The sequence below is a fragment of the Neopsephotus bourkii genome, unplaced genomic scaffold (assembly GCF_033783945.1).
Source record: "Neopsephotus bourkii isolate Nb327-2 ecotype Australia unplaced genomic scaffold, CSIRO-AGI_Nbou_v1 NB_168, whole genome shotgun sequence".
NCBI lineage: Eukaryota > Metazoa > Chordata > Aves > Psittaciformes > Psittacidae > Neopsephotus > Neopsephotus bourkii.
This window is the reverse complement of record NW_026900684.1, coordinates 5,964,992-5,988,472: the sequence shown is the minus strand read 5'-3', so window position 1 is coordinate 5,988,472 and position 23,481 is coordinate 5,964,992. Positions and strand designations below refer to the sequence as shown.

The following is a 23,481-nucleotide window of genomic DNA, read 5'->3' as shown; positions in this document are numbered from 1 at the left end:
TAGCTCAGGGGTGCGTGGTAGAACCTCCAGTCACAGTGGAGACTCGAGGAGGCACAAAAGATACTGTTCTGGTAAAAGTTAAAGGTACTAAATAAGAGGCAAGCAGAAGAGGAAATAGCATGATGGGAGGTATCAGAGACTGGAAAACACATTTGGATGTCTTTTTTTTTTTTTTTTTCCATGAAAGTAAGCTGTGTTGTGATAAATGAGTACTATAACTTTTACTATCTGAAGTGTCTGGTGTCTGAGGCAAGTACAGTTCTGTGTGAAAGTGGTGATTGCAGCTAAAATAGGAATAAATTCTCAAATGTTTAAACTTCTGGTGGGTGGAGGGAACAAAACTTAGGCAAGACACAGGAGTGTGATTAGTCTCTCCTTTGAAGAAGAATGATGATAAATTGAAGTGTTAGTCCTTATATTTTGAAAAGGATGGATCTTAATTTTAAGTGCATATCTTACCATAGCTGATTTAAGGTACAACTAGAGCAACTACCTGATAAATCCCTTCTTTAAGCTGCCGCTTGCTAAGAATTAATTTAAAACGGCAAACCATCACTGAAAGTATCTTTTCTCATACCTCTCATACCTCTTCTGTTGTCCCTTGCATCTCACTTGTTTGCTGATAGCTGATATGGGAGTGGAGCTTTTATATTTTTGGTGGCTCGAATCTGCTAACTGATTGCCTCAACATACCTTGTGAAATTCTAACCCTAATAAGGAATAGTCACCTAACTATTTTGGAAAATCAGAGGAGGATGACTTGATGCCATTCCAAGGTGTGTAACTTGAAATAAGAGACAGGACAATGATTTCCCCCTCCCCCACTCCCTCCAAATATCTTTTTCTGCCTTGTTTCATCCTGTAGTATCATTTGCTGTTTTTTATCTGAATTCCACATAATTTGTTCTTGTCTCCTTGTCTGCTCAGGAATGTGCATATTCCCTGTGAAACTGTCTGGTATCTCATTCTGGATTCAGTGACAGGTTGGGAACTGCTTTTACTTAATTGATGTATATTTATTCAAAATAAAACCCGTGATGCAAGTACTGAACTTGCAATGAGAAACTAGCTGTGTCTGAACTTCTGACACCATTTGTTTATCCAGTGTAAAGTAGAATTCTAATATTACAGTGCTAATATAGCTGTGATAGCATCAGACAGTGTTAAAATCCATAGTGATTGTGTAAAATATCTTGATGTTAAAATACATAGTGATGGGATTTTTAACCAGTCTGTCATTGGCTTAGGGCTGTGTGTTGTTGCTTTTAGCATTAGTGAAAATGGCTATGATAACTGAGATAACACTTCTTTATTTTTCTGGGAGTGATAGGACTGCACTGTGTCTTTCATCTCAGACCATGTGAAGTTAAGTCAGGAAATGCTATAGAGTATTTGCTTATGTGTGCAAAGCATGTAAAACTTGTTAAAGCCAAGGACTGTGACATGGTATGTAAAGTGGAGCTAGTGATCTAGACTGTGGTTTATTCAGACCTATGTCTGTAGTACTTGTCTACTGGAGCTACTTTGGTTAAAACCTACCTTGACTTACAAGGTAGTATTATTGTAGTGTCATGCACAACATAAGCCTTCATAAGAAGTTTTACACATGAAAGAAAATGGACCTTGTCTCAAATGAATGAAGCTAAGCTGTTTGCTAGAAATGTTGTCCTACCATAGTACGGTTAAATGAAGGAGTACTTCAGAACTATCTTACATTTTCAGAGAAGGGGAACTTTCTTTACTTTGAAGCAATGGCTATGAACAAAGTTATAATTTTTACAGGTAAGGGTCAATGTATAGATCAAATAGGACAAGTTATTTATAACTTCAGAGATCTGTACAGATTATATCAGTAATTCTTCTTTTTCTCCAGTTAAATAATTGTGTTCATCTCTTCTTAAAATGTTGTGCTTTGAATGTTATTAGTGTTACTAGAATAAGAGAATTTCTCTGCTTCCACTTACTAATATTTGTAACATTTAGAGACAAGTTGAATTTTGTGAAATAGGTTTTGGTTTGGTTTTCTTGCTGCTTTTTAATTTTTAGCCTAGAAAAATGTTACAGGTATTTGAGATTTCACATTTTTATATCACACAGATGACTATAAACTAGAAGAATACTCATGGAAGTAATGGAAAAGATTGAAAATGGATAAATATACAGTAATATTTCCATGGTGACAAAAAAAGGGCACAAATAGAAACAATGCCAAGATTCCACGACTTTTTCTGGGAAGTGTGAATTCAGCACCTACAGCAACCTGCAAGAAAGTGGAAAAGGATTGCAGAGGGGTAACACAGCTACTGGGTCTTGACTGTCATGGTTCTGTTTACCTGTGCCTCTCTTCCACCAAATATTAAACTGAACCCAGGAGGTGATTTGGCTAAGTTGTTTTTAGGGTTGTTCTCTATCAGAATCCGCTTGTCTCACTGAATGGATGCTAGTGCTGGTGTGAGGCAGGAGGCAAGCCCAGAGGTGGAACCAAAAGGGAGAGTGATGGTATAGAAATCAAGATGCAGCTTAATCCTAGCTACTGTGGAACTGGCATGTTAGGTGTTCATTTCTTTTGTTGGCTTTCTCAATTATTTTCTTGCGTGTGTCTTTTTGTTCACCTTTGCATTGCAGTGAACCAGCGGTACAGCTGCTCCAGCCATCTTGATGCTAAACATGTTTTCTGTCAGCAGGAAACCTTTATGGTGTTACAGACTTTTTACTGACTTTTAAAATGTTTGTTACTGTGAAGCTCTTGTTCCAGAGAAATTTTATCATTATGCAGTTGCAGAATTAGATCCTGTTTTCCAGTAATGTGCTGCTGTTGACAATACGCTTATGAGTAGCTAATTTCTGCCATCTATGAAAGTAGATCAGAGATTCTTTGACTTTGGTGCAGCTTTTTTCCTTAACTATTCAAAAACACAGTTTAGACTCTACTGCAAAGTGTCTCACCAGAATGATGGTATAATACAATACTTTGAGTATTTTATTGTGTGAAACAAGCTGGAACCATTTGTCTTCATATATTTGAGGGAGTCATCTGTATGGACAAATAGACTTGTCCTTCATTTGAAAGAAGCTGTTACTGGCTGAAAGAGGGAGTGATACAGTATTTATGTTTTCCCTTTTGTGTTGATTTAGTGGAGTTTTGGTTTGTGGATGTAGGGTTTGGGTCTTTTTAAGTATCACATTTTGAGTGTTGCTGAATATTACTGCTCTTCACAGTCACTTTATTTGCAAAACCATTAGTGATGGTGAAGTTCCTACACTATTAAGTCAATCTCTGGCCCTCATTTTTAAAAGGTTAATGGAAGTGCTTGTCGGGGGAGAGATTGCTTCTTTTCCCCTTCACTCCACCCCCCATCCCCTCACCCCCCCACCCCTCCTTGTTTGTACTTCTATTTAAGGCTAATTTGTTTTGTTTGGGGTTTTTTTTTGTTGGTTAGGACTTCTGGGCTACAGACGGTCTGTCACTGTATGAATATATTCTGTCAACTGAAACAATCATTTGCGTCTCATAGAACAAGATCAGATGCTATCCTTTGAACTTGGATACTGTTAGTACTTGAAGAAAGGCAACTTTATCTCATCAACCCTGATACCTACTGTATTTGAAGTACTTGTTTGGGTATGTAAAGATGTATTGTTTTGGGACAGCAAATTAAAATTTCTGCATACTCTTGCTTTGTGCTATACAATACTTTATGTTGAACTAGCTTTGGTATGTTTGTACTTTTTCTCAGTTCACTAACTCAAACTTCAATCTTTATTTGAAAAACAAAAAGGACAACCATACTGGGATGCCTTCCATAATACCCTGTTTGTTCTAACAGTTAGGCTTTAAGTGTCTAGAAATACCAAACTTTTTTTCTTTTTAGAGGAAAAGATCTAGAACAGTCTGTATTTTAACTAAATTGTGCTAGGACACTCTGTTGGCAGCTTTCTTGTGTTGTTAATGAAGGAACAGTACTTTACAAGCATGTTGTTTCTTTTCAAAGTTAATTTAAGTGCTAAACTGGAGTCTTGTCCAGATAGGCATATCTTACTGCCTACAGATCTGACCTGTGAAGAATTCTTACTCTGATTCAGTGCCTGCCCTGTTGCTCTTAAGAGCTTACCTCCCCTATAGAGCTGGGAATGTCTGACAAAGGTGCAGGTATTTCTATCATGAGGCAGATGAATTTTTGATATTCTGCAGATTGTGTATGAGCACATCATGCCATATGGCAGTAAGTATGCCCAGCGCATGATCTTAGTGTGGCGTATGTCCTAGTAACATCTTGTCAAGTAACAGGATTTGACCAAAGCACAGGTGTCCTCTGTCATATAGCTGCATGGCAGTGTTTTTATTGGGATCACACTGTGGAGAAACAATTCTGATTGCTTCTGCTTGTCAATTTCCGGGACACTTCTGGTCATTGGAGGATAGGGTGATTTGCTATCTGTCTTTTTAATACTTCTAGAAGAGAAGGTATGACCCCCTTCGGCTGAAAAAGTGGGCATTTTAACCTTGTTCGTTGTCTGTGGTGGACTGCAGAAAATTGTCAGGGAAAGGCATTTATTTGTTCTTGATGAGGAAACAGTAGGGTGGGTTTTTTCCTTTGTTTAATACCGTCAATTGTTAAACTGTAGTCTAGTCCAGATATGCCTGTCTCGTGGCCTGATGATCTGATTGAGAAAGAATACTTTTATTCAAAGCCTAGTCCCTTCATTCTTAATTCAGATTTCCTTGGTTATGCTAAAAATATTTATGTAAACTTACAAGTTTCGGCCTCTTCACTGGTGTTAATGAAATGTCTCTATGAAAATTCTTAATTTCTCTTACAAATAAACCCCCTGCGGGACTTTCTGGTTAATAAACAGTTACTGTGCGTCAGAGAAAAAGATGTAATTCAGATTTATGAACTAGATTTTTTTAAATGCTGTTATTAGCAAATGATCGCAGTCCCACCCTGTCATTTGACTCCTGTTTATGAGCCATGCTGGTCTGTAGGACATTGGGGTGCAAGCTGCTGTCCTCATTGTAGCCTGACCAATGCAAAGCCCAACCAGCGGGTGCTGGTTGGCTTCCATTCCACAAGGATTCAGTGGAGAGAAGCTCTGATGGAGAAGGGTTTATAGTTCAGGAAGGCTGGAGTAGCTGGGAGCTGAACTAGGCAGGGAACATCTGAATGTTGTTTTTATCTTGCTTTTGGGAGGGCTATGGGGTAAGTGGGACATGTAATGGACTTTGTGAAATAGTCTGTGGCTACTGTTGCTTATAAAGGTACTTTAACCTATATTTAATCTTTGGTATTTTTGTCTAAAGTGAATGTGATACAAAATTTCCTTGTGAGCTAAGTGACATTTCTGTTCTGTATATCGTCCAACACTCAAGTATACTTCTCTTGTCAAATGTGTATTGTTAATTGGGGTTTGGTTTAAATCTTGAAACATTTTGGTTGTCTTCAGTTACACTGTGAATACCCATGGTGAGGTATCTTTGTATACATAGTTTCATAGTACAGCACCAAATAACATAATTTAAACTGTTTGTTATTTTTAAAGAGACACAGCAAGCATCCTGTGAGAAACTCACCAGCTTTCAGAAGTTTGGAAGTTTAGTATCTTATTTACTTCAGAAGTTACATCTGGGAAGAAACATACAAACATATTACTTCTTAGTTTCTTAAAACTTCGATGGAATTTAGATTGTGGTTCTGCCATAAGGACTGTGTGGGATTTAACTGTGCTTTTTGTGTGCACTTGGAATGGATATATTCCCAGTTGTACCTAAGCCTACTTTCCTTCTGACTCCCATATTCCCAAGACCTATACAATGTATATTCAGTATATTCACATCTTGTCAAAAATAAAAATAAATTTCTTTTCAGCTCTTTCTGTCAGTGCTGACTTAACACATTATGCCATCTTGTAATTTGTGATAAATTTTGAAGTATGGCCTTGCAATATATAATACTGACCTTTATGTGTAATTGTGCTTTTTCTGAGGTATTGCCTTGATTTTAATCACATTTCCAGTATTCTTATCTGCAGTTAGTGGACCTAAATGGTATATTGCTTTTGTGTTGCTTGAGGCTTTTAATGTGAAGTGCAAAGACTTGCGCTTACCCCTCCTTTTTGGTTTTGGTAGAATTGAACAGTGGTGAGCAATTCTAGTTTGAAGTGCTATGGACTTTTCTTGGACAGATTTGTAAAATAAGCTGCAGTATGAGTTTAAGGCACAAAACTTTTCAGTCCTAAATTCCAGAGTGAACAGTGACAAACTGCCAGAACCAAAACTGGGATGTCCATGGAGCTGGAGTGTAATAAAGAAAACAAGATACTGCTCAGATTGATGTAGTCTCCGAGGATCTGACTTGAATTTCACCCTTCTGAAGTAAATAACAGTTGTTCCCTTTGATTTACTGGATTGGAATGTAGACCTGTAGAGAAGCCCCAGAAATTGAGGTCTTCTCTTCTTCATTTCTGTACCTTAATGTTCCTGGACAGTAGGAGATTTGCCAAAGTTTTTCATATTTCACACATTCTTTTGCAGTTGCCAGCTTTGTTGTGCACAGAAATGGCAAGCTGAGGTGCTGCATTAGTTGAGTTACAGTATGAAAAAGGATAATTTGGAATATTTTGCTGAAGCATTGAGTGGTAAATGATTGTATGTAAGAGGAAGCAACTCAAGACAGTAATCTGACAAGAAGTAAAGACATCTTTCAGTCATGTTGTGAGTATTGCAATGCCTCAAATGAACTGTTAAAACATTTACAGTCATTCTGGTGAATAGTAGAATGCTATGGATGTGAATAATCATTTGAGACCTCTACAGAACATTCCTGAAATAGTGTTCAAATGACTAGAGAAATTATGGGATGCAGCAAAGCACACAAACACCATAAGCCTTTTAGTCAGCCTGGCATGGTCAGTGGTTTACTACTAGAGTAAGGCTTTATACGCAGGAACTTACACTGTAAACAGATTATTTGTTCAAGTTTCTGAACTTGCATGTTCTTCTCTGGTTTTCCTCTGTTATTTATAATCCCTAGGCTCTCTTTTTTTTATCTACTCTTTGAGAGAAAGGCTTTAGTGAAGTAAAGCTTGAGGTTTGCTGGGGGGTTGTTAATTGGTTACACTGCTGTTTTAGCTGAATTAATGAGACTGTAGTCTAGTGGGGTAATGGCTTATAGCAAAACAAATTATTAGGGTGATATGGATTAGGCTTTTTGGTTCTTGCTTATTTTCTTGTTTGCTTGTTTGGTTGTTCTGCCTCACTTGCTATTGTGGTGTACAATAATCTAAATGAGCCATGGACTTCCATGCTGTGGCAGGTTACTGGTTTGCAGTCAGGACCTGGCTGTCCCATTTGCCCAGCATACATGGAAGCAATCAAAATTTTATTTTTCCAGGCAAGATTTGGGCAAGAAAATAAGCTTTGAGGACAAATGTAGGACAGTTAAGGGTTTTGTATTTAAAAATCTTTAGAACCTCCAATACTTGACATTTCATGATCTTTTTCGGTCAGCCAGGTTTTGCTAAAAAGTTGTATGGTATCTTCTTTCTGGTCATAGGTGTAGTGCCTAATGTGGCTAGTATTTAAAAAATGCATGAAGAGTATAGATTCTCAATTTGGCAGATGTACTATACAGTTAAACAGCTTCAGCCAGCTGTCTGAAGGTCTTGCGAAACACTCATTGCAGTTGTCTGATGTTGAGGAGTGACAGTACTTATCAGAGGGCCCTCCTTGTGGCAGTACTGTCATGCTTATTGAGGTAGTAGGTTTCTTTTGGGAATAAGCTGTCATAAATAGCTATTTTGTAATACATTACTTGAAAGGGTTTTTAAAATGGCCAGTATTAGAACTTTATCTGAATGCCATCTTTTTCCTTAGGTGTGGCTAGTACACATCTGTTTAAGACGTGTTGTGATGTTTAAAGATGATGTTGCACTGATAATGAACACAGTTAACATTCAGATACTATGAAAGATTTCTTATAACCTTGATGGTGATGTTCTGATGGGATATTTTGATTACAACCTTTGGTTGAACTGCACAGCTGTTTGTACAACTGAGCTGCGAACCAGAGTAAAAAGGCTTAAAAGAATCAAGAGTAAAGATGAAAAAAAATCCTGTTAAAGATCATACCAAAATATTAAAAGCTTGTAATACTGCTACATAGGTGAAAAGTGAATGTACCTTCCTTCTTTTAAATTTTATCATTATTTATTTTGAAAAGATGGATCATCTTTATTAAACTAGCTTTGGTACTGAAGGCATCTTGTGAAAGCACAGTCTCTGGGTGGTGTGGAGAGTAAGGATGAATTAGGTACAGAATGCATAGGAAATGAAGACTGACTTTGGTCTTCTGTGCAGATGCTGAAGTATGGGAAAGTGACAGTAGGCAACTGATGATTTTTATTTATTTCAATAGAAACCACAGTTTAACATAGAAGTAGAACTTATACTGTTCATTGTGTTGAAACTGAGGGGCTAATATACAACCTGTACCACTGACAATGGAATTGCAGTGATTTACTGAACCAAAAATAAAAAAATGTCGGCATAGACTGGAATTTGTGGGAAAGCACTAGAGCAGGTTTCCCTGGGTGGTTGTGGGCATGACTTGGAATAACCTGGTTTGATTTCAGAGCTGTCTTGCATTGGGCAGGATGTTGGACTAGACAGCCTGAAGAAGCATTATCATGTGCATTTTATTTATTTAAGGGGAAAAAGTGTTTTCTGTGGAAGACTGGCCTGCTATTACTAAAAGCAAATATTTCAAGATTTTATAACTGGCCTTTCCTTCATTATTTACCAGGTAAATGTGGCTTCATCAGGGTTAAATCACTAAATTAACTAAGCATTATAGTTTGGAAAAGGACTAGTTTCAGGGAAGTAATATGTTGATGTAATCTGTTTAAATATAAGGAAAGAACTTGTTACTGCACCCTGACATGAAGTCCTTAATCCCAAACACCTGTGCCTTTAATGGAAAAATTGGATTATGATCAATTAGCTGCAGGACAAGGAGACTAAAATGTGCTGTATTGGAATGGGAATCATGAGGGCAGTGGGAGGTTACTCATGGTGTTTTGCAGTATATTGACAGTAGCTCAACCACTGTCCAGTTCAGTAGTGTCTATAAAATGATATAAAGCTGGAAGCATCTAGTGATGATTTTTTTTCTGTTCCATCGGATGTGACTTTGGAAGGGACAACATTTTAAAGTTTGTTCCAGAAGGCACTTTCAGAGATGGATGATTGAAAACAACTCTCCTGAATGGCACCTTGCTGTACTTCATAACAGCTGTTATTCACCACTGTGATTGTTTTTTAAATTACTACCTGCGGATGAATACTTGAAAGAATTGGCCTGCTGGCTGCATATTTGGTTTGATTGGGGGCTATCTTGAAGTTGCCTTTAAATTACATGGGGCTCTTGATGATCCTAGCATTTTCTAATCATCTTTATACTGCATGGTTTGTTTTGTTTCTTAGTTTCTCACAATTTTGGGAAGAATAGTAATTCAATCTTTATTTTTTTTCTTGTTTAAAAAACAAGTGTGCCATTTCAAGCTAAAATATACAGAGGTGCTTCTAAAAATTATGTAGTTGTTTATTTTGCATTATTCTTCCACTAGAAGGTGTAAATTATGTAATGAATAATTATTATACTAATAGTTGTTGATGGACTCAACTGTTTAATTTACAAGAGATACATTTGTTATTAGGAAAGCTCCAAGTGACATCCATAAGAGTGGTGTACAAAAGTAATACTGCTTTAATACTTTATTGAAAATACCAGTATAGTAGTAGTGTGCTCCATGTTTTTCCACAGGTGGGTGTTTCATTGAACTGTCACTAACAAGACGGGCAGAAGAAAAAAGAGAAAATGAATATCATAAGACAAAGTGACAGTTGAAGCTGGTTGAAATATTTGAATAAACACCTTTTTTTTTCCCAGAAGTTGCAGTGTTGGTGAATCTGTATAAAGTGTTCCATTCTTCTGCTTTGTTGAAAAATGTTTGGCAGAGGCCCTTTTGGGAGTGTAAAAGACTGGGAAGATTTTATTGCTTGTTAGTTGGTGTACTGGTCTGGAATGTGAAAGAATCAGATTCCAGCTCCTTTCCTGGCTCAGAATGACTCGGTGCTATTGAAAAGCCGTCTTCCCTGAGTGAATGAGGCGGAAGAGGTACCTGACATCCCAGGCCTGTTTCCTGAACTGCCGTAACCCAAGGCAAGAGGAAAATCTAAGTTTCAGTTTTGAAAATGCACATTTTGAAAAACGTCTCGGAAAAAGTGGACAGTGGACAGGAAAGAACCAATGCTGTAGAAATTCCTGTGAAATACAGTTGTTGTCCTCTAGATAGCCTTGAGAAGTGTGCTGATCCCTAGAAATATCTAACCAATCAAAGACTATCTGTAATCGCCATAAATTCCTCTCAGATTTTTACCTGAGCTGAGGGAACTTATCAGTTGGGAAATGAGAAGTTCCCTGCTTCAGTTGCCATGTCCTGTGTGCCCTCTGTTCCTAGCATTCGATCTTTTCTCTTTTCATTCAGAAAATAGCCTGAGTGAATAAGCAGAAGATGCAAAGAGTGAGTCTTAGCCTATTCAAATGTATCACTCTTATCTGTATGAATAGCATGGAATAGGTAGGTAAGGGTGATGACAGCAGGAGAATGCAACATTTTTCACTACCCTAAAGTCCACAATATGTTTTAGCTTGTTGGTAGCTAAACAACACCACTAGGATTGTTAGCAACTGGCAGGAAGAGCATGATTTGCTCTGTATAGTTTGCGTTACTTCTGCTTTTAGTCCCCAGACATGCTTAGCCAGGCCTTCTTTTGCAGATCCCAAAAACTCTGAGTTTAGAAGGTCCTAAGTGGTGTTTTGGGCTACCTCTGCCTTTGGAAATTGCTTTCCCCCTTCAGGGTATTTTTTTGTTTGTTTGTTTGTTGTTTTTTTTTTGTGGGTTTTTTTTTGGGGGGGGGTGTTCTGAAGGATATAGTAGCTGGAGGAAGCTGAAACAGAAGGAAACAGATATGAAGGTCAGGGTTGGGGTGTTTCACTACCTCAGCTGAGGGGTTCCTCTGACCTCTATCTTATTCTGCACTAGTGAATGAAACAAAGTTAAGTCTTTTTGCCTAATGTAAGTATCACAAGAGCATCGCTCCACATGGATCATTTTGCCTCTGTCCCTACTGTCTGAAGCAGTTATCCATACTGCAGCACATTCTTGGTTACAGCCTATTCACAAGTATTCAGGCCACCCATAAAGGACTTTGGTTATAGCTTAAGCATAGTGAGTGTCAGTACAGTAAAGGCCCTTTGGACATCAATTAAGCTTCCTCGTCAGGTTTGTGAAAGGAAGAGATTTTGTCTTCCTGAAGTCCAGTGAAAGGATCAAAAAAATACTCCAGCCTGCTTTTTTTTTCAGCTGGCACAGTGGATTGCCATGCTCCATCAACCAGACTAATTCTTTGGCTGCCAGTGAGGGTCACCAAGCACTGCTGCTTCCTTGCATACTTCTCAGCAGCTGGCTTTAGAGGGACAACGGGAAGAAGGATCCAGGCATGGAAACACAAGAGGATAAAGGTGGTAGTTACTTTGCAAACTCTATTAGTCTCTTGCACAAGATGATGCATTTCTTCTGCTGGCTCTGGTCAGATGAAGCCAAATGTCATTATCAAAAACTAAATGTGGCAGCATTTGTGGGTTGTTTTTGTTTTTTTTTATTTGTTTGTTTGGGGTTTTTTTGCTTGGTCATTTATTGTGTTTTGTTTGGGCTTGTTTTGTTTTTTGTTTTGTTTTCCTTATTGGGATTCTAAAGAAAAGATGTTTGCTGTTATGATTAGATTTTGAAGGCAGAAATGACATCTAGACAAAAGTATGTGTTGAAGCAGAAATGCTGATCATAAAATCTTAAAATTGTTTGGGTTGAAAGGGACCTTAAAGCTCATTCAGTTCCAACACCTCTGCCCTGGGCAACTTCCCACTAAACCAGGTTGTTCAAAGCCGCATCCAGCCTGGCCATGGATGCTGCCAGGGATGGGGGCATTCACAGCTTCTCTGGGAAACCTGTTTGAGTATCTCGCCACTCTCAACAGTGAAGAACTTTTCCTAATACCTAATCTAAAGATACCCTCTTTCAGCTTAAAGCCACTATCTCTTGTCCTGTCACTGCATGCCCTTGTAAAATGTCCCTCTTCATATCTCTAAGGAGCTGGAATATTGAAAGTATTAAAGTAATACTTGAAGTATTGAAAGGCTGCACTGATGGTTGAAATACTGTAATGTTAAGAAATGTTAAGTACTGTTGCTCCACTGGTACTCATGGACTGCTCTAGTACCGTTTGGTGGATGTCGCTAGTTCTTTAAAGTTCCCAGGGACCTTGTTACCTATTTATTGTAAATACAGGTATTACAGTATCACAGTATGTTAGATATTGGAAGGGACCTCAAAAGATCATCTAGTCCAATCCCCCTGCTGGAGCAGGAACACCTAGATAAGGTTACACAGGAACGTGTCCAGGCGGGTTTTGAATGTCTCCAGAGAAGGAGACTCCACAACCTCCCTGGGCAGCCTGTTCCAGTGTTCTGTCACCCTCACTGAGAAGAAGTTTCTTCTCAAGTTTAAGTGGAACCTCTTGTGTTCCAGTTTGTACCCATTGCCCCTTGTCTTATCATTGTTTGCCACTGAGAAGAGCCTGGCTCCATCCTCGTGACACTCCCCGTACAATTACTTTAACACAAAGAAAGCAGAAGGGAAGGAGAGAAAATGTGATGGGCAAAATTAAGTGCTTTGTATATCTTTGGCATGAAGCAGTGAAATCATAGAATAGTTAGGATTAAAACAGAATTTGGACCCTTTCTCCTGGACTTCCAATAAAGAGCAGAGTTTTTCCATTATATTTGTTCAGTGTAGAAACTGATGAAATGCAGGAGTTGGGTTGGGAGAGGACAAAATTACCATATATTAGAAAAGTCGGTGAAGAGCTATGTAGATCACCTTTAGGAAGAAAAGAAAGTGCTTTATTTTATTGCAAAACCCTACCTGTCTTCCTTAATGTTTTTGCTTGTAAAAATTCAGTACTTCATAGCACGGCACAAAAAAAGATGCTTGGTATACTGACATCTGAAAGCATGAAATGATCAGCTCACAAGTGTGTTAAAAATGTTTAGAAATGTAAAAGAATGGATTTTTCATTAAACAGGCACACAGTGCTGATGATTTCTGTTAACTTCTACCATTTCAAAGACTTGACAGAAGATCAAATCTCTCTTTTTATGGCTGATTTAAATCAATCATTTTTCTGTCTGGCAAAATTCCAAGCCTATATTTGAAAGCTCTTTTGAGAATTATCCTTCCCCCACCCTAGGTCATATTTGCCAGATCAGGAAATTCCAGCTTCTTCTCTTAAATTTACTATGGAATCCCCAGAGTCTAAAATGCATAAAACAGATTTTTGCTGGACTGTGAATAATTATGTTCCTCTCTTTCTTCCCTAACCTTTTCACGTAGTTTCTAAACCAGAATTTTAGCCACGCGAAGTGCCCGCAAATCAGCCAAAAAAAGAATTGCATGGACTGTCATGAACTGGGAAATGTCTCCTCATTAGGTCAAACTCCATGCTCCTATACTTTGTGACTGAATGTTAGTTGTCCTTGCATTTGTATCCATTGCTTTACTTTATATACTGTAGAGCACTGAAGTGCATGGCAGTCCAATGGCATTTTCAACATATTAGAAATTTAACACCTATTTAATTACAGTGGGCCTACTTTTAAGCTTTCCAATACTCTGGAAATTGTTTCAGGTGACTGATATGTATAGGATGAGAGTCAGAAGCCTAGATTCCAAGTAGATAGGTTTTGTTTTAAAAGCTTGAATGATACATGAAGTAATTTCCCAAAGGAACCTAAGGATATCATGTAGAATTGGAGCAAAAATAGTATCTCGGAGTATTAATATTTATGTTAAAGATTTTTCACGAAAGCAAAATGATGTAGATTGATTTATGAGGAATAGTAAGAGACTTCCATTGAGAAGTTTAAAGAGATTACATAAGTAATTGGATAGTAGAGATTTGTATCTGGACTATCTCTTAAGAGCAATCTTCTCTATTCAGTTTAAAAGAATAATAAATGGCAAATGGAGATGTAATGCTTATCTTGGCAAGGAATGACTGCCTATTTCCACTGTGTGAGCTAATGTTGAGGTTTTTCATTACATAAGCTGTATAAAAACTTCACATATAAGAAAATATTTAAAGTGATTTTTATGAAGTAATCATTTAAAAATCCTGCATGTAAGAAATTCCAGAAGTCTGTGAAATTGCAGCTTTCTAGTCAGCTGAATTTACTGAAACATTGCTTATAGGGCAACTTGCCTCTTCCAGTACTAAAGAGATATACAGCATGGGAGATTACTGTTTAATCAATTGTTTATGCTTAGGTGTTATTTTTCTATGGAAGTGCCTCTGCTCAGTATTTAAGACAGAACTGTAATTTTCACTGTCATTAACAATTGTTTTTAAACTCTTTCCTTACTAGAGACTCATTAAGGAACTGGTTTTGGCAAAAAACATCAAAATGGTGACAGCAAAGCCTCTCACAAATGGACGCAATATTTTAGGTTTTATTTTGGCAGCCATGACAAAAGTTAGGTAACTAAAATATTAATCATATGCAAAGTTTGCTTCTAACTTTGTTGAAGGCAATAGCAAGGCTGCCTTTGTCTTTGGCATGAAAGGAGACTGCACGGGGAAGTTCCCTTGGCTTATTCTGTGAAGTTGTGTATCCTTTGCAGGATTGGGCACTTCACTGATTTACACTGTTCTACTCTGAAACTCAAGTATGCAGTAGATCAAGGTACTAAAATAAATGGCAATTTTCCTAAGTGCCCAAGCATTTCCATTTCATAATACAACAGGTATTAAACACTGTTCTCTGTAATTTCTTCCCTTTTCTCAGAAATAGAGCTTTGTAACTAGTTGAGGTTCATTGTTAGTCCAAAAAAACCTCAACCTACCAAAATAAGCTTCCTAGCTTTCACCACGTAAAACTTGCACAAGATAGTTAAGCACTCTCCAATTGTGCATGCTTATTCTTACAGCTTAATCGTAGGAGAAGTAGTAGTAATTATGTATATTACAGTACTGCCTACAATTTCTGTCAAGAACCAGGGTTTCAGTGTCAGTTAGGAACTCTGTTGTTTCATGACTAGTTCATACAAATCTGAATTGGGACTGCAAGTGGTTCCATGCTTTCTCTTGCATTGGCATTTGTACCAGTAGTGAACTGCTTAGGCAGCTAAACTGGTTAAAATAAAATAAAAAAAAATAAATAAAAGATTTCAATATCTCCTACTAGTTTATTTCTTTGAACTGACTTGAAGTCATCTGATTGCCAGCATAAGTAAATGAGAAGGGGCACGAACATTTAGCATGAAGGAAGAGCAGAACTGTGGTAGTCAGATCCACTTAAATTATTATGGGACCTTGGTATTTGGTGTGATACAGGCAAGTAAAGAAGATTATTTTTCCATAGTCAAGACATATGATAATGGAGTTCTAAGCTCCAAGAAAGGAATGCAAGGCAGGGGTGAATACACTTGTATATGTATGCGTGCATGTAGCTTGTAAGGGTGGTGATCACAAAGATTTAAAATTATGTGAAAAAAGTATGATCAGGTCTGAGATCAGTTACTCAGGTACGACTTTGCAGGTTAGCTTGTCCCACGTGCGCCGATCCTCATGGTGAAAATGCTTTTTCCTTATATTCAGTCTGAACTTGTTTTAACTTACGCCTGCTTTCTCTCATCCTCCCACCATACCCACCCCTGCAGAGAGCCTGATGCAGTCATCTGAAGACATTCTTGTGTAGGTAAGGGCAGGCTGATGTTGCATCCCTGTGAAGCTGCCTCTTCTCCAGGCTGAACAAACCCCAGTCCCTCAGCCTCTCCTCACAGGGCAAGTGCTCCAGCTCCCAACCATCCTGGTGGTCTGCCCCTGGACTTGCTCCGGTTTGTTTTTCTTAGAACAAGAAAAGGCCAGAACTGATGCAGTATTTGTGACGCAGTCTAATGTGTGCAGAGCAGTGGGGGTAACAGCTTTCCTTGAGTTACTGGCCATACTCCTGTTGATACAGGAGGCTGATCAGGCCCAGCCTGTATCACTGTAAGAGACATTTGCATCTGTTGTTGCTGAATCTCTGAAGGTTCCTCTTGGCCCATTCCTGTAGCCTGAGCCCTTCTGAATGATGGTCATGTTCTTGACAGTGTTGGTTGTTCCCCCTCAGTTTGCTGTCATCCACAAGTGAGATAAGTGTGTACTCTGATGCCTTCTCCAAATCATCAATACAGATGTTAAACAGAGCAAGTCCCTTCAGTCGTCCACTTCTTGCTGACTTCCAGGTAGAATATAATCTGTTGACCACCAGCCCAAATGAAGGTAAGCCTGGACTGCAGGCTGTTGTTACAAGGCTAGGACAGATGAAAAGAATTGGTACCATGTTTTTAGTCAGAAGTGGAGACTATTTGTGACTATCTTTCAACTCAAGATGGACCCTGTTGCTGTGAGCTTTGTGGGAGCTCTACTGCTGAAGTAACTTGCTATTCTCCTGACTAGGTTAGTTTTCCATTTTTACTAAAATTCAGTGCTGACTGTATATTATTTGCAATAATTAGGATTAATGTAAATCTAAGAAATGTCAACTTTAAGTAATATTAAAAAAAAAAAAAAACACAAACAAATCCAAACATCCTTTGTGACTCTAACTCAACAGAAGAAAAAAAAGGTAGGAAAAACTCTAGTGACTCATTATAAAATGTTAAAATAACTAAATGGTTATCAAATAAGATTATATTAAAGGGATGTCAAAGATATCTTTGCTTATGAGTTGCAGTAGCTCCATGGTGTTCTCTGTAATGAGGCAGTTTTAAGAATACTTTCTAACAAGAGCCTCGTTTGAAGTGTGTGCACAAGGCCGAAGTCTTTTTTCCTTTTCCTTTTTTCCTCCCACTGGGAAGCATTCTGTGCACTTTCATCATTGTAAATGAACTCTTAGGATTTGTCTATTGTGTGTTCCTTTCTGTTGCCAAAGAATAAAGATGGTGGCATAGTGCTTAGCTATGCTGCTGTTTCAGTAGCTATCTTGAAAAATATCACCTCTCTTCTTTTTGTTTGTTTGTTCGTTTTGGCGTCTTTTTATTTATTAATATCAAGTCATCAGCTTCTAAGTAGCTAGAGTCTTTAAGACAAGGTACTGTGTCTGACATGGTTTCTGTCTTCAGAGTTCTGATTTCAAGTCATAACAGCCTTGTGAAAGTAAGGAGTGGCAGATTTATTTCCTCTTTCTGCATGTGGTAGAAGTGAATTTAGAGTAGAAACTCCAATAGGAAAATGATTGTATCTGGAATATTATGTTTGCTGTTGCTGTGGATCTGTTCCTTGTAGGTTTTGTCTGTTTTTGAAAGCAGTTACAGTTTTGACTCGACAAAATGGTGTGATAGTGAGGTCCACATGCGATTGTGTGTGGTACAGAACTTTTTGAGCGTACTCTTCTGCGTATGCCTCCTTGTAGTGTGAGAAATAGAGTACATGCTGCCTGTTCCTTTCTTTGTGTCTAGTATTTCCATTCTGTAAGCAAATCCCAACATAGATAATCTTAGTCTGTTCAGTTACATTACATTCTATATGTTGCCTGTTTGTATCACTCTATGGTTTTACTTGTGAGATGTTGTGGTGTGGAAGTACAAGGCTATCAGAGCTGAACACAGTATTAAAATGTAATCACACAGTGGCTTTATAGAAATCGCATGGTGATGTTTTCTGGTTTGTTTTATACTTCTTTGCTTGTAACTTGTAAATAAGATGTCTGTAATTTTAGCTTCTGCTGAATTGTGAACTTATTCAAAGAACCATCCACAGTGAGTTTTGAATGACTTCTTCAGTGGTGTTGTCAAAAATACTTAACATCTCTTGCTCCAATTAAAAGCAATTCAGTGGTACAAAACCTTTTCAGAGATTTTTATGCATAACCTCTTTCCTTTTTTGAGTTTCCAAGTGTTAGCTTAAGCAATTGAATTTGAAAATGTGCAAAATAATCTTGTCCTGGTATTCTCATCTTCTTTCGCCTTCTCACATATGCATTCACCTTGAAAGACAGGACTGGTAAAACACTGCAGTTACTTATGGCAGTATTGTGAATACTGTTTTGATGTTTATACACTTATTTGAGGAAATAATGATGATTTACTCTGCATTATTAGCGACCATGGCTAGGGACTGGGTTTTAATATGTACTACATTCTCTGAAGTAATTCTTTAACCTGGATTAGAATAATATTTTTAGATCAGTTTATTAGCAGACTGCTGATAAACATGAAAGGAGTGCTTTTCCACGTGTGGGAAAGGTAGACAGCTCTACTGTACTTCGGTAAGTACATCATTAGCTTTTGCAGTATCTTACAGAATTCCTCAGCAGTCTTTTCAAATTGCTGCCTTGGAAGTATTTCCCCTGCTCTGAGCAACTGTTTGTGCCAAACATACTCTGTAAAGAGTGATGTGTGATAAGCTGTGAATTTGCTGCATTGGGGTGTTTTGGTTTTTTGTTTTCAGGTCTTTTCTGGGAGTGGGTGTGTGGGAAGGAAGTCACAGCAGAACACTTAAATGTTTCCTGTTGGATAATTGTTGTGTGTTTCCTATTCCTCAAAACCTTACTGCCACTGGGAAGAAATGTAATCTAAAACTTTAATTAAATAAATATTGTGAATAAAGAAAAGTAAAAACAGTAGAGGCTCCAAAGGAGCTCTGCGTTCATTTTGCTTAATATAAATACTATTTTGGGAGTGTCTTGGAATATACAAAGAAAACCAGTTTAATTTTAATAAAAGCATTGCAAACAAGAGGTTTGCATATTAAAATAATTGGTGGGAGGGATTAAATGTAGGTGAGAACATATATCTAAAATCTTAGAATTGCAGTTTTACAATACTGTGATTTTTCCAGCACCCTGATACTTCAGCATCTTGCACTTTCAAGTTCAGTGTTAATTTGTATGAAGCAAATATATTTGTTATTTCAGTTTTGTTCAATTTTACTAATATATATGTAACTCACACCGGGGCTTCCAACACCGCTCTCAAGAATGTAAAGTTTTTTCTAGAGGCTGTTTTCTATGAAACCACAACTGAAGTGATTTGAGAGAACTTTCGGAACTGTTTGCACCAAGGGTTGTTCGACTTTTTGTTTCTTAATATATTTCCCCCTTTTTTTTTAATATTATACTGCTTGCAGATGTATAAAATCAGTGGAGTGTTTGTTCATTTTCCATTTAAAAAATTAGTACATTTAGAAAATTTCTCCTTTAGCATCTGGAAATAGTTTACCAGTGCCCAGAGGTTGGCCAAGTGGTTATGTAGGATTTGAGCTCTGATCTAACTCAGTCTTTTTTGCAACAGGAGCCGTGGCGTGCTGCGAAACACACAATGATTTAACGAAGTATGCGTTAAAAATTGTTACCAAACAAGTGATTAGATGAGAAATTAGAAATCAGGACATGAAGAATAATGTAAGAGTAGGGTGCTGTCTCCCCTTGGGTGCAGTTTGTAGGTCTGTAACTGAATGGCGGTGACCTTGGACAGTTAACTCGAGTTCACTCTTCCCTGCTTCTGGAATGATTGGTGTACTTGGCTGGAGTGCTTCACAGCACTGAAGTTGAATGTTTGTGAGGTTATTTGAAATGTTCAGATGGATGGTACTTCTCAAAAGTGCTTGTCACAGATTTAAGTTTCCTGCTACTTAAATTGGTAGCAGGAAATTGGTAACACTCCTGCTGACTTCAGTAGGAGCAGTTAGGCAAGGAGAGTCTTTAAATATCCACTCTGTAAATTGAAAGGTCCTTTGCAAGGCAAGCATGTGTTTGCAGGAGTGAAGGCGAATTCACAGAAAAAAAAAATCCAAATCATTTTCTGTAGCTGATGAGGTGAGTAGTGGGGTGATTTTCTCTAGTGTGTGTATGAAATTACAGAAAGGAGGAATGGGGAAAGGTTAGGGATAGGTCAGATCTTTAATGCTGACATTAACTATCATGATTGTTTTGACTGTGTTCTTTCTTTGAAATGCGTTTGTCTTTCCCAGATTTAGTTTTCACTCTACAGAAATGCCCTATATTTAACCCTTCAGTAGTTAACTATCTGCCACAAAGTTTGCTTTTGATACTTTGTGCCTGACAGCTATTTGGACAAATCATCCAAAATAACAGAATAAATGTTTTAATCCTTTATTATAAGTGCATAGGTTTTGATTTATTCTAATAAAGTATCCCAATCTATGGATATTTCCCTCCCATTGTTTATTGTATCATGCTTCAATTAAAGGTAAGCTTCGGAGACAGATGTTGCTCCTGTTTGCATAGTTGCATATGGAACTTATTGCAGTTTGTGACTCTTTTGAATTTCACAAACCAGTGCTTGACTGGGTTAGTTGGCTGGTTTGGGTAATTTTTCCCTTTTTTTTTTTTTTTTTAACTTCTGTATTTCTCAAGGTACATCTTCTTACTGTAGAGGAATAGTTTGATAATGTATGAAATGAGAAGCAGGGCAGTACAAGACATGTAAAGGAAACATTTCCAGGTCAAGTTTGCAGGTAGAGATTGTAGGATTGGGAACACTTGAAATTACTGGAAAAATATCATGGTGTTTATGGACTTGTATTAAAACTAACAGCAGAGTTTCTTAACAGTGTTCTGAATTGATGACAACATGGTTTCTTTCTATCATCACTGTACAATTGTGTATATACAAATAACCTATAGCAACACTGCACATAATAGCCTTTTCATAATGTCACTGCATTTGAGCTTTCCAGGGGAAGGCTCAAAGGTCATATCATTGGTTTATGGCTGTGGAATTATCCTTGTGCTAGGGTATGGTTATCAGACATTCCTCACATTCCAGGTGTCTAATATTATAGTGCTTACAGGCCAGTGTAGGACCAACTGCTGCGTCAAAGAAAACGCAGGAGAAAACGAAAAAATCCGTGGCATTACCCATTTCCACTCCTCTGTCCCCCCTCCCCTGCTAACCTTTCAAAATGTCATCTTTGCATTGAACTTGGCAATGTTAAAGGGATAAACAAATTACAAGTAATGATTTTGTTGGGGGGAAGGCTGCCCTACAAAAACAAATAGCTGGTATGCTGAGCTGGAAAATACTGGTTCTCCTTTTCACTTACGTATTTGGTTTCCTTCAGTACCTTCAATGATAAAATGATGTAGCAAAATGTATAGCTGTGTTCAGCGTGGGGTTTTTTCTTCACTGATGGTAATTGTTAAGTGGAAAGCCAAAACAGTTTATCATAATCAAAAGAAAAAGGAAACAAAAAACCCATGCCAGCAGGCAGTTTGACCTGGTCCTGCAACCAGTGGGTGTGGGTCCCTTCCTTCCCAAAAGCATTCTTCCCCTTCTGGGTCTCAGCTATTCAGTTTATGTGCCTTTTCAGAAGCACCTGTGAAGGGACAGAGTGAACTGACATTGAGCTAATGCTAACCCTTTTGTGACTGGGAAGAGGCAGTTATGCTCTGCTTCATTGCTGTTATAATGTATTTTTATGGCAGTCATTAACATGCACATAGCATCTTATGGTAAGCTGGAAGGCAGCGTATTCACTTTGCACTCGCTTCCCCTTATCTTCTGCCTCCTGTACTGAAATACTGTATGTTCTCTACTTGCTTCCTTTCTTGTGTGTGTGTGCATGTGTGAGAAGGGCATTGGTTCCTCATTTTGTGTTTTTTTTCTGTGGAGGAAATAGGCAAAATCTTTGGAGGACCTGAAGATTTCTGATTTCCATCCTTTTCTGTATTGCACTAAAGCTGAGGGAGCTTGGCGATGTGTAGGGTTTTTAAGCATTGAAGATAAGTCTTTTGAAATAAAGAAATAATAAGGACAGTAATTTTTGTTAATTCTTTGCAGGCAGTAGGTTTTTTGTTATAAAGAACATGTTGATATGTATAGTGCATCTTTTCTAGTAAATACATGGCTAAATTGGCTTAAAATCATTATACTCATAATAGACACTGGAAGCTAAGAACTTCAGTTAGATTTCTGTTTGTTGGTTTTGTTGGTTTTTTTTTGTATTACAGGTTTAGTAAGTGATGTATAAATATATTGAATCTAGGATTTTTGTTATAGTGTGGTTGCAGAAAGGTTATTTGGTTTGTTTTCATCCTTGCCCTGGCAGTTAAATGTTAACTAAATCAAGAAGAGTAGTTCCTGGAAAACATTTGAGGAATGGAGTACAGTTTGCTGCTGTAGTTAGTGCTTGTCTCCAAACCCTGTCACTGGTGAGGTATCAGCTTGTTATTTCTAAGCAATACTTAAATGAATGTGAACAGTTGTGTCCCATAGTACAGTCTATGAAACTGTGAGTTTGTCTTCAGGAAGGCCTTTTGGTAGTAGAAGTCAGAACTGATAATTGGCCAAAATTGCCATTTCACATGGTAGTTTTAATGCAGCTGTCTTTCTGGAGGGCTAATTGGGAGCTTGAAGACTGTTCAGCACATTGCCCTTTTCAGCAAAGCATTTCAAAGCAGCCTTGAATACTTTGCCTAAATTACAGAGAAAGCACTTGCTCAGTACTTTAAAAAAGTTTTAAAATTCTCAAGCCCTACGAGGTCAGAAAAAGGTAAATATAACCTTGGTTTCTGCTTGATCTTCATGTGCTTCCTGAACACAGTATTGTGTTCACCTGGGCTGCTGGCTAGCTAGACAGGAGTCTTTTAATGGAAATTGTATTTTGCAAGGTCTTAGAGGTTCCCTGAAAGGGCACTGAATGTAGTTAGTGGTGTCTACATGAGCCCACAGCTCATTTGTAAATAAGATACAAGCCATTCAAGTGTTTGTGCTTGTAAAGTAGCTGTGACAGCCCATTACCTCTAGTAGTACCCATCCAAATAGTGTCCAGTCATTCGGTGCTGCTGTAAGGTAGCAAACTTTATTATGTGTGTCTTTTAGTATAATCCTCTATCTGCATGTGTGGACATTTTTGTTTACCAAAATTCCCCTGTAAAACCCAAGAAGTTATTTCTTTAAGGTCTGCTGTCTCATAAGTATTCAAGTGCCTAATATACTGATAGGACACAAATTGCAGACTGTTAAGAATGATACTGTACCTGTATAGTTTGGGTTTGTTGAGGGTTTTTTTTTGTTTGTTTTGGGGTGTGGGGTTTTTTAATTTGTTTGTTTGTGGGGTTTTTTTTTAGAATAACAGAATCAGTGCCCACATATTTCAAGTTTCTGTTTTTATATTAATTTGACGGGTTTACCCATCTTTGGATTCCCAGGGGCAAAATTACCTGAAATCCAGAAAACAAGTGAAAATTCATTAAATGTATCCAGGAAATACTGATGGAGTTAATAAATCCTTGTCTCCTAAAAGTGTATAACTCCACTGTGACTTTATTCTCTGCAGTTAGTTTTTTAGTATCCAGTTGT

General features: G+C 37.8%; 1 protein-coding gene across 4 annotated transcripts in view; it reads left to right on the top strand.

Annotated features, from left to right (window-relative positions):
• The window catches only part of WWC2 (WW and C2 domain containing 2), a 131,241-nt gene that overhangs the window by 4,739 nt on the left and 103,021 nt on the right, over positions 1–23,481 (top strand). Inside the window, exon 1 of one of the 4 annotated variants that reach the window (XM_061372114.1) lies at positions 19,954–19,973. The exons of the other annotated variants lie outside the window; for them this stretch is intronic. Within the exon in view, the coding sequence (XP_061228098.1) occupies positions 19,969–19,973 (5 nt within the window). The 5' untranslated portion in view covers positions 19,954–19,968. Of the gene's footprint in view, positions 1–19,953; positions 19,974–23,481 lie in introns of those variants that run through there. 4 annotated transcript variants of the gene reach the window in all.